We start from the raw sequence: 11,973 nt of genomic DNA, 5'->3' as shown, positions 1-11,973 counted from the left end.
TTCAGGATCTCTTGGTAGACAGCAGAATTCATAGTTCCTTTTATCACGGCAAGTCTTCCAGGTCCTGAAGCAGCAAAAAAAGCCACAGACCATCACACTACCACCACCATATTTTACTGTTGGTATAATGTTCTTTTTATGAAATGCAGTGTTCCTTCTATGCCAGATATACTTGGACACACACCTTCCAAAGAGTTCCACTTTTGTCTCATCGGTCCACAGAATGTAGTCCCAAAAGTCTTGGGGATCATCAAGATGTGTTGTGGAGAAATTGAGACGAGCTTTGATGTTCTTTTTGCTCAGCAGTGGTTTTCTCCTTGGAACTCTGCCATGCAGGCCATTTTTGCCCAGTCTTTTCCTGATGGTGGAGGCATGAACGCTGACCTTAACTGAGGCAAGTGAGGCCCGCAGTTCTTTGGACGTTGTTGTGGGGTCTTTTGTGACCTCTTAGATGAGTCGTCGCTGCGCTCTTGGGGTAATTTTGGGTGGCAGGCCACTCCTGGGAAGGTTCACCACTGTTCCATGTCATCGCCATTTGTGGATAATGGCTCTCACTGTGGTTTGCTGGATTCCCAAAGCTTTGGAAATGGCTTTATAACCCTTTCCAGACTGATAGATCTCAATTACTTTCTTTCTCAATTGTTCCTGAATTTCTTTTGGTCTCGGCATGATGTGTAGCTTTTAAGGATCTTCTGGTGGACCTTACTGTGTCAAGCAGCTCCTATTTAAGTGATGCCTTGATTGTGAACAGGTGTGGCAATAATCAGGCCTGAGTGTAGCTAGAGAAATTAAACTCAGGTGTGGACAACCACAGTTATAGTATGTTTTAACAAGGGGGGCAATCACTTTTTCACACAGGGCCATGATGGTTAGGATTTTTTTTCACCTTTAATAATAAACACCTTCATTTACAAATTGCATTTTGTGTTTACTTGTGTTGTCCTTGACTATTGTTTAAATTGGTTTGATGTTCCGAAACACTTAAGTGTGACAAACATGCAAAGGAACAGGAAATGAGGAAGGGGGCAAACACTTTTTCACACCACTCTACTATACTATGACTTTTTTCGATATACTATAACATGACTTTGTCACTTTTTTTCAACACACTATACAATGACGTTTTTCCACATGCTATCCTATGACTCTTTTTACCCCCTTTTTGACCTACCATGCTCTGACTTTTTCCACATACTATCCTATGACTTTTTTTGATTTACCATACTTTGACTTTTTTCAACATTCCACATTCTGACTTTTGAATGGCTTTTTTTCAACATACTATGTTGACTATTTTGAACATTTTCTTTGTGACATGTTGATTTAGTGGTTATCAATGCTCCACTTAACACCTTAACTTGTAGGGAATGCACACTCTGGTCCATACTTCTACTATGACTTTTTCTATATTTTTTAACATACTAAACTGTGAATTTTTTCCACATGCTTTGTTATCACTTTTTGACACAAAATACTATTTTTTTAATAACTTTTTTCAACTTACTACACAATTACTTTTTTCAACATACTACACAATCACTTTTTTATTACTTTTTTCCACATACAACAATACTATTTTTTTGACATACCAACAACCATCAGCAACGCATACTATCACTTTTTAAGACTATTTTCAACATAATGTACCATGACTGTTACAGCCTCCTTTTAAATCAATCTAATGGTTTGGTTAATCTAATCAAACCATCTCTTTTTTAAGTAACTTGTGAATGCAAATACACATGTATATATTCAAATATATTTTCTTGAATTCCTGGTTTCATTTTTTTGCTATATGGCTTTCAAAGTTACATTGTTGTGTAAGCTTTACATCTTTTCTAAAGTTATGGGTGACATTTGACTTCATTCACATATTTACATTAAAAAGTATAGCCAACAAATGACAATTTTATGGTGAATGTTTCTTTAAAATCCCTCTCTGTTACTTAAAAAGACCTTTATGCATAATATGGGCTTTAACTGTTTTGGGAATAAACATGTCTTCATTCCTACAGCAGATTGGTGTTCCTTACAATGAGCTGTGTGACCACATGATGGAGCTCAGCAGCCGCTGCTGTTCCAGGTACAATGAGTCAAAAGCAGCAGATAAGAAACCTAATATCCAAGGACATTTCTCAATGTATCCTATCCTAAGTCCCAGCTGTGCATGTGCATGCATGTTCAAAAATACATCAGCTTAAACACTCATTTTGTCCTCCCTATCAGGATAAAGCAGCACAATTGGGCTAAAGGCCCCGATGTGCAAATAAGTCACTTTATTTCCACGTCGCCCTCAAGTGATTTCTAACTGTACGGATACTGTTGTCCATCGGCTGTGGAGGAATGATTGAGAGGACAGTAACGGCTTGTCAGGGTGTACGTGGTAGTGTTGCAGGATGCCATACAACTTTCCAACATGTGAGCAACTCTGTTATGGAATCCTGGGATGTTTTGTTTTTTTCTTCTATCTCAAAAGTCCGAAATTAAACTTTAAGTCTATGGTGCACTTGACAACAGAACTCCCAGACATCAGAATCAGAATCAGCTTTATTTTGCCAGGTATGAGGACACATACAAGGAATTTTTCTTTGGAGCTCACAATGTGCTCACACATTCAAAACAACCAAAACAATACATACACACTAATATGTGCACAATGATATTTTATTATGACGTACTGTAGGAAGCCCCCTTTCCCTAAAAAACGTGTTTTGTCTTTGTCACTTCATTTGACCCTCACTGTGCAGAACAATGGATGTGGAGCCAGAAGGCTGTGCTCACCTTAATGAGAATTTAAAGGTGCTCTAAGCAATGTTGGGTGATGTAACTTCTTGTTGATGTTCGAAGTATTGTCAAACAAAACAGAAGCTAGTTTGCCCCTCCCTCTTCCTCATCCCTCCCCTCCCCCCCTCCCTCTCCCTTCCACGCACTAACCTCCAACCCCCACTCCCAAACCCTTCTTGTCTGTTGTTGGCCGGAGGGCAAGGCAAGGCAGCTTTATTTGTATAGCCGCTTTCAGCAACAGGGCAATTCCAAGTGCTTTACAAAAAAATCAGTTATAATATAAAATAGAAATAGATAAAATAAAATAGATAAAATACAAGTGTAAACTTGAGACTACCTTCACACTAAATAGTCAATGTTAGTGCTACCTTTCGTGATCACCCTCAGTGTGACTACCCTTCACGACTCTATTTTTAGAGACGTTACCTTTTCGTCTCCTTGGACTTTTCTTCACACTGATCAAGCCACTTGCCACAAGCCACTAGTGCTGCCAATTTAGTGCAGTTTTTGTTTCGTGGTGCAGGTTGGTGCAGTTTGTTTGTGTTGCTGTTTGTCGACCCTGGGCTGTCTACAGAGGCCGCGTTTTTTATAGTGTCAGTTAATGTTTAGTTTGTAGTGTTCAGGGGACAGGCAGATAGCGGATAGTGAGGAGAAAAAACGTTGTAGCCTAAAAGAACTTGCGACATTGCTTAGAGCACTTTAGAGACAAGTTCGTGCAAGCAGAATCTGTGACATCACAAGTAGTCTGGAAGTCAATTATTGTTCAATAGGCAAACAAGCAGAAAACTTGAAATATTGAATACATGCAAATTCATAGATGCTGGCTTTGTCAGTGAGGGACTTTTTTTAGTCAATCAAATTCTTCTGTAAAATGTATAAATATGCATACATATGTATATGTATAAATATATATATATGTATATATATATATATATATATGTATATTTTATGAGTTAAATCTATTTCTTCTCATGCTAAACAAGTTTAAAATGGACTGTGGAAAGCTGTAACAATGGACAAAAATATTATACGAGTTAAATCCCCTCACTTTTTTTAGTCAATCAAATTCTTCTGTAAAATGTATAAATATGCATACATATATGTATTTATATGTATAAATATATGTATCTATGTTCTTTTCAAAGCACAGAATTGTCAAATGTGCTCAAAGGAGACATTTTTGATTTGTTTTTTGAGTACGGTTGATGCAGTAACTCTGTAGAAAAACTTCTGATGGAGACAGTGGAAAGTTTTAAAGAGTTTTAAATGTAATATGTAACTCATATTCCAAAAATAGATTTTATTTCAGTCTTAAGACAAATTCCTCAGACTCCTGCTCCAGTGAAGGCCTGCTCACTCCGGTAGCATCAGCGTTCCAAACTCCATTAGAAATAAAGTTGTTTTAGTTACTTTTGGATAGTAACATCAATAAGGAAGACAAACAACAGCTGTTAATCAGAACAAAGGCACACTATGATTGCATTATTGTATTTTCAAGGATGACCTAGCCTTGAAAAACGTGGGCCCAGCCCTTTCAGGACCTTTCTTTGTGGTGAAACTCAGCAGGGTTAGCTAGACAAAAAGACACAGTCTCTGCAACACAAGACGCACAACTAAATGTCTGAATGCAGTGTCATTTCATGATAATCATACCAAAACAAAGTGAATATTTAACATTATCTTTGAATCTGTAACCAACGATCCCCAGTTCTAGACATCACCACCTTTTATAAGAGCCCCCCCCCCCCCCCACACATTAACTAACTGCTCATTTGATTTATTTTTACAGAAGACTTCTCCTCAGTCTAATACCCTAATCAGCATTCATACCTTGCTGTGATGATTCGAGACAATGTTTTTTTATTGAGGAAGTGATCTCACCCTTGAGTGCCAGAATCAGCCTTTTTTTACAGCCCATCTCCTCAGGGCCCCATCCATCACCAAGGTGTCTGGGCGACACGGCCACTAGACACATACTAACTCATTTAAGGAGAGGGACATACAGGGATATATCACTCCAGATCACTAACTCACTTATTGACGGCTGATGTGGTGAAACATCTCCAGCCGGTTCCAAATCCCTCGGTGCACACCGTGAGTTTTAACCACGGGAAAATGGGGAGATTATTAATCTGCTGACGGATGAGGGGGAATAAAGGACAAATGGGTTGACTTGGATTTTGATTTATTTTTTAAAATTATTCATCCATCTTTATTCTTCAGGTTTTGCTGGCATTGTCTCCTCTCCTCTCGTCTCCACAAACATGCTCACAGAACACACAGTCTCTGTAATGTGATATATTTTTACATATTAAACTAGACTCACTATTTATATATCATATAATATTATATACATTGATATTCAATGTTTTTCTGCTATATTATACTATTATTAGTAGTAGTAGTTGTAGAAGTAGTAGTAGTGTCACACAGCAGGATTACTAATATTACATTGCACCATTACTATCTTATACCTCATTCTACACTACCGGTATGTTGACATGTTCTACTATATTACCACATTATATACTAAATAATATTTCTGGTGTACACAGTTTACATATTTTTAGACTCACTTCTGGTATCGATCACATCATACCATGCCACTTTACCTCGTAACTGTCACTTTAACTTGTCACTTCCCTCGTGTCTTGTCTTCATTTCCCCTACTTTTACTCTTTTCCTAGTTGTGTATACCTCTGATTTAATTAAATGTCATCTCTTCATGTTTTTTATATTTATTTTGTACTTCTCTATCAGTACTCATTTATGTCTTGTGCTGCTGCAACAGTTACATTTCCTGTCTTGTGATCAATAAATTATTATACACAAACATTATTATTGTTATTATTATTATTATGAAAGAACCAATTGTGACTGATTGTCCCTGAAAGCTGCATGTCTCTCCAGTTGGTACTTCCTTTATTGACACTGGAGACTCAATCAAAAAGCATGAAATCCTTCAAAATATCTGCTCGTTCAATCACCAGCCTAAGACAAAGGCAGAGCGTTACTCATCACCGCAATCATTTCCAATTACATTTTTAAATAAACAGTGTAAAACATGGCTGTAAGAAATATTGGTAACAAGCATTAGCACTTGTACTGTCCAAAGTGTATAAACAATGAAAATTAGACTATGTAACCTTGCAAAACTGCCCCTGTGGCCACAAGTAACAATTATGGGATGAGAGGAAATTCGAATACGTATGTTGTACCAGTAGCATGAGTACTCACGCAGTAATATCAGTTACACAGCATCATCTTAATTCAGCTAACATTAGCCACCAAAAGCTACCGATCATGCCAGACAAAGTACGCCTGTGACATGATAAGACTGTGTTTTATTGCTTATGAATTTAAGTTTTCATTTCCAACAAGAAGATTGTGTTCTTTAATCTTTCATAAGTTACACAGTGTTGCTTTTATGTATGGTTAACAAACGTTATTTAACTGGTTTAACTGGTTTATCAACACGTAATAAATAATAATAAAAATGACGATATATTGTCATGCAGTTGTAGTTGTGTAAAATATGTCTTTATAAATGACATGACTGAAATATGTATTATATTCATCAATAAATTACTTAATATATTTATATCTATAACAATGTAGTCCTTTATTCATAGATACTTCTTCACTCAAAAAATGGTCAAGGTCAAGAATGAAACAATAAACAGTACGTTTAGCAGTTATTGTTATTTATGAATTTAAAACAGAGTATGTAATATTGTATGTGAATGTAATAAAACAGAGCTCCTAGTTTTGGCCCCCAAGGCGCTGCTCCAGAAGGTTGGAGCTCTCATCCTGGATGTTGATAGGTCTGCCCATCCTCGGAGATCTGCAACCTTGGGCCATCACTCTCTGACTCAGTGGCAGAAACTCTCACACCCCCCGTTTGGACTCCTGCAGTGAAGTCCTGTCTGGGGTCCCCAGCAAAATCCTAGACAGGCTCCAATATGTCCAAAACTCTGCCGCCAGGGTCCTCACCCACACCAAGACCTGGCAGCACATCACCCCAACCTTCATCCAACTTCACAGGCCCCCAATTGAGTCCCGCATCACATATAAGCTCCTCCTTCTCACCTACAATACCTCCATGCCCTGGCCCCACAGTACCTCTGCGACCTGCTCCATCCATACACCCCACCCCAAAACCTGCAGTCCTCAGACGCTGGCCTGATCTTTCTTCCCCACCCCGGACACTGTACCTTCGGAGACAGAGCCTTTAGTGTTGCAGCCCCATCCCTTCGGAACACCCTCCCCCAAACTCCTGAAACACCACCTGTTTACCACAGCCTACAACCTCTTTGAGCGTAGCCACAGTAATTCTGTGAAGTGTCCTTGGGTTTCTTGAAAGGCACTATATAAATAAAAGTTCTTCTTCTTCTTCTTCTTCTTAGTATTCTTATCATTATTGGCTTACAACTACTGTCATAAACAATGTATTAAGTGTTTATATACTGCCTATTAGGGCTAAATAAGGGGTTTAAGTGAAGCGTTACTAAAATGTTATTACATTTTACTTGAAATTGTTTGTTGAAAGTGAGTTTCCTTTCTCAGGATGGTTGTATGATGAAGGGAAGAGTTGACCGCCTTTGCTTCCGTCAGCCTCAACAGGCCTCTGATGACCAGCACTCCCTGGAGCAACTGTTAGACTTCATTACATCATAGCTGTTAATTATAAATCTCCATCCAACTGGGCTGTGATAGCCTAAATGTGCCATAATGGGCCTTACGTGGAAATGACAGTCCGTTGTCAAACAGAATTGACTGCAGCCACTTACCAGCTCTTAATGAATTTGTTTGACAGCACTTGCTACTGTTTAATTGAGAAAGACAACACTGAGATGATGTGAGCTTTGCATTAAGGGGATCATCTTTATTGCCCAAGAATCCACCTGAGAATGAAATAGCACGGCACATCTCACCCAAAAAAAGTATATTTGCATCTTCAAACATCTCTGTTGGCATAAGACATGACGTATATACAGCAAAACATACATTTAATCATCTTGTCATGAAAATATGCACATTGTAGCGCCTCCTTTATCCACACAATAGTATGACTTTTTCATTGCATTCAATTTCCTTCCAAGTTTCATCCCTTCATTTAATGTGTGCGAACAAAAAAGACAAATTTCAGATATAACTACTCTTCACACAAAACACACTAACAGATTAACAGAGCGCCATCACCAGTTTCCCCAAACATTATGGCTAAAAGGAAGATTTTGTGCACAAATTTCATCCTACACCTAGACTTCTACAGTAGAAAAGACATCAAATGTCTCGCTAATCCAGATTATACAGTATGGCAGCCATTTTACATAGTTAAAGTTATATCTACATGTCTACCACAACTCTACAACATTATGATCTTCAAATACGCACTCCAATTGTAATCATGTTGCCTTGAATTCCATGATATGGTACACATAGGTATCAGTGCTGTAGCAGAGAAGCTAGTAAAAAAATTATTCATTTAAATATCATTTAAAAATCTTTAAAAAAATTATTATCCACTGTAATTGCTTGAATCTACTCTTCATTAATGCCACATTAGTAAATAAAAAACAGCAAACAAACAGAGACACTTTTAAATAAATATCACTTTGCTATTGTACAACTTTATCATGTCTCAATAAGTACTATTTCCCTGACATTTTCTACTAAAATCAGGAGACCAGTTATTGTTTTATGAGATTTAATAGCTTCCCTTTAATCATGTATATATGAATGTAGTGGATAGATACTTCTGGATTACTCAACACAGCAGGGATGCAGGTTTATGTGAAATGTCTTATAGGCCATATTATATTATTGTGGACATATGCTGGTATTAAAAGTGTGAGTCTTTACTCTTTGGCAAGACTTACCTCTTAGGACACATTTACCTTTATACAAAAAAGGAAAACAATATCAAATCATCAAAAGGCTCTAGAATGCAGATTAACAGGCTTCAAGATGAATGAAATAATCCGTCAGGATCTTCAAGTACCAGGTGGTCTTTTGACAAAAGAAGCTCTACTTTTGGCGTGTTACCGTAAATATCTCTAGAAGGCAATTTCTTCTGCTTTGATGCTCCCTGTCCGTCTGCCTTCAAACTTTCGAAGCAGGTCAACGTGCTTAAATTAGTGTCACAAACAGCGAAGATGACAATGTCACGGAGACACTAAATGCAAATTAAACTGCTCCACTCAAACTTTCATTGGGAGTAGATTAGTTGCTCTAAAACTGTTCCATCTGCTCGCCTACAGAACAGACTTCCCGACGATTGCAGATTCAAAACTTGTCAAAGCTGAAATGGAAAAATACATAGTGTCAAACCCCATCGTTACCCATTATCCTTCACTCCCTGTCATCCTAACCCGCTGCGTCGGGGGGGGGGGGCAGGACCAGGCCGATGGCTGTCTGTGTTCGGGTCAGGCTTTGGCTTCCAGCAGTTCGAGGAACAGTTTGTGCATGGGCACACGGCCGTCCTGTTTGATGCTGCAGAAGTGCTGGACAGCACGAGCGGCTGTCTGACGGAGGAGAGGGAGGGTCATGATCAGTTTGCCGGCCCGCCGAGGGTCCTCAGGACGGTGGGTGGTCTCGTAGTCCTGTAGGGCCCCGTGAAGGACGTCCTGGAGTCTCTGAACGGCCTCGGAATCCTCAATTTGCATGGAGTCTATTAGGAGAGAGGATATTAAGGAATTAAGGTAGGTCAAGAAATTAAGTGTGAGTCAGGGGATCGCCAAAGTTATGAAGATTCATTCTGTCACATTCATGTCTGTAAAGCTCCCTGAAGCCTTTTCATTTTCCGAGCCCACTAGATGGCACTCTCTGTTCAACAAAGGGTTCAACCCTCTAGTGTGCTCCAAAAATAAAGAGAATGGTTCATGAAGCTTCATGAAGTTGAGATATTTTAGTCAGGACCAAATCTGCAGACCAGCCAATAGACATTGCCATCCATAGAGCCACATGATATCATGGCTAAAACTTGTGCCGATCCAGAGCCTAAGAACCTCATAATGACTATCTTCATACCTGAGTTAGCGAGCGCAATGGCCTTGAGGACCACAAACTCCTCCTTCTCCAGCCCCATGGCTTTATACTTCTTCACCAGCTGCAGGATGGCGTTGTTGAGGTCGAGTAACCCGGCCAGCTTGGACTGCTCCTCGTCCATGATGTAGTCCTCAGCGTACACCAGCTTGTCCTCCAAGGGTAGCGAGCGGAACACCACTCGAAGAATCAAAATCTCCATCCAGCCGCTCTGCAGTAGACTCATCTGGTCAGCCAGAGAGAGGGAGGGGAAGCCTAGAGAAACGAGAGGATCAAAATGTTACTTGGGATGCAGAAAAGAAAGAATTTAGAAGGGACACTCCGCACAGTGACGCATTTAGGTCAGTTTGGTTGTCATGTTAGTCCTACTAGGCCTGTAAAAACAGCAGTATAATGTCATCTTGGTTGGGGCGTGAGGCTGCAAATATTTCACAGAAAACAGAGAGGCTATTAGGTTGCGTTATGGGAATTGCAGGATTGAGCATTTTTAAAAAGCCTTAGTCAAACAAAAGTCTATATGTCAGCCTCTGCTGCACAATTTCTTCTTTAAATTTGTCCCTTGCAAATTGCCCAACTTTATGAAATGACATTACAAAATTGCTGCAGAACTCTTTTAAATAAATTTGGTAGAAATATTTCTTGTATTCAAATTCCCCCATGATGCTACGTCATTTCCCTTAGATTCCAGGATTATTAGTAACATGTATTCAGTATAATAATATCATGATGATACCGATTCCCTCGCAGGAAGGCCACATTGCAAAGGGCATGACAAAGGACAGAGGGAGTGAACAGGGGGGGAATTTAATTACACTCGGTGGGACACACCCACTTTGATTGATAATTACACCCCACAGGAGCATGATTAAACCTGCTCACGTTCCCCACATAAACCTGCATACACACACACTCACACACACGTTTACTGTAATTAAAACAGATGATTTTACAGAGCGAGGGGAGGAGGGGGAGGCGTTTGTGTTTTTGACACCCTCAGTGATTGTTATCAGGATCCACCGCTCTTTACAATCACCACGAGGACGTCAGTGGCGCCCATTTCCCCACTATCGCTCCCTGATTGATTGGAAACGCTGTCTGTGCACAATTTCATTGGTCGATAGGGATCAGTATTGTGGCACTTGACCATTGATCAGGGACAGAGACCTGTGTGAGTATGTGTGTTTGTGTGATGAAATCCCGGGCAATATATTGATAGATTTTACGGATAAATACAGGTTAAACCTTCAATAAAGAGAAAGAAGCATGTTTTAAAGGAACAAAGCGAAGGGCGCTGGGGGCAAAAAGGAGTGCTGACATTTGGGGGATATTCTCTCGCGGCATTAGTTGTCTCATTTCAACCGTAATGCACAGCCATTCACACCACAGTCATTTTTAACACACATTTGACAGCCAACTTGCAGCACAGACTCAAAAAAGGCCAAAAGCAAAGAGGGCAGTTGGTCTTTAGCCAGCTCATCTGCCAGACTGGCCCTCAGACTTCAGACCACATGACCGTCAATCTGCCTGATTAGAGCAGACACAGAGGAGGGGGAGCAGCCTGGACAGTAGCCCCATCACACTCACCTCCCCCTGGGCAAATAACTCAGATGGCCCAAGCCACTTTGCCCAAGACCTTGGTTCTCCCAGCGATGGGGGCCGTGTGGCCTGCCACTCATCCAGAGCTGATGTGACATGGCCATTACGCTGCTAGGAGGGGGCAGACGTTTTTTGTAATATTTGTTCTCTGTGTGTGTGTCTCTTCTATCTACTCTTCTTTCTTTGTCTCGTGTCAATGGAGCGGCCATGGTCTCTTTTACCTCTTCAATCTGTTCCTTGAACGATATAATTAAAACTTCTGTCTCATGATCTCTGTCATCTCATCTCGAGTCAACCTCGTTTTTATCTGTTTCTTTTTATCCGCCTTTGTCTTTTTTTCTCTCTGTCTTTTACAACAAAATTAAAAAACACTGCTTCTGTGTATTTGTTTTTTCAAATGAAATCCTTTGATGAAGTTACATTTTATTAGATTTTTGATTTGATTTAGTCTAAAGAATCTTAAAAGTAAAGAAAATGCTCTCTAGATTTGATCTGAGCACAAAATAATGTATTACATTTTGTTAGACAGGCAATCAAAAATGTGTA

At 39.6% G+C, this 11,973-nt stretch overlaps 2 protein-coding genes across 5 annotated transcripts in view; one reads left to right on the top strand and one right to left on the bottom strand.

The window, feature by feature from the left end:
* si:ch211-57i17.1 (uncharacterized protein LOC565010 homolog) overlaps nucleotides 1–11,973 on the top strand; it is a 32,406-nt gene that overhangs the window by 19,928 nt on the left and 505 nt on the right. The gene's annotated exons all lie outside the window — the stretch shown is intronic.
* Nucleotides 7,644–11,973, bottom strand: part of LOC117961151 (estrogen-related receptor gamma-like) — a 27,834-nt gene continuing 23,504 nt past the window's right edge. For all 3 annotated transcript variants that reach the window (XM_034899614.1, XM_034899611.1, XM_034899612.1), the window contains exons 7-8: nucleotides 9,817–10,086; nucleotides 7,644–9,457 (exon numbers count right to left, since the gene is read on the bottom strand). In XM_034899614.1, coding sequence (XP_034755505.1) covers nucleotides 9,213–9,457; nucleotides 9,817–10,086 — 515 coding nt within the window. In that variant the 3' untranslated portion in view covers nucleotides 7,644–9,212. The remainder of the gene's footprint in view (nucleotides 9,458–9,816; nucleotides 10,087–11,973) is intronic.

This window comes from Etheostoma cragini, chromosome 18, assembly GCF_013103735.1.
Source record: "Etheostoma cragini isolate CJK2018 chromosome 18, CSU_Ecrag_1.0, whole genome shotgun sequence".
Lineage (NCBI taxonomy): Eukaryota > Metazoa > Chordata > Actinopteri > Perciformes > Percidae > Etheostoma > Etheostoma cragini.
The sequence above is the reverse complement of the archived record's forward strand: the minus strand, read 5'-3'. Positions and strand labels throughout refer to the sequence as shown.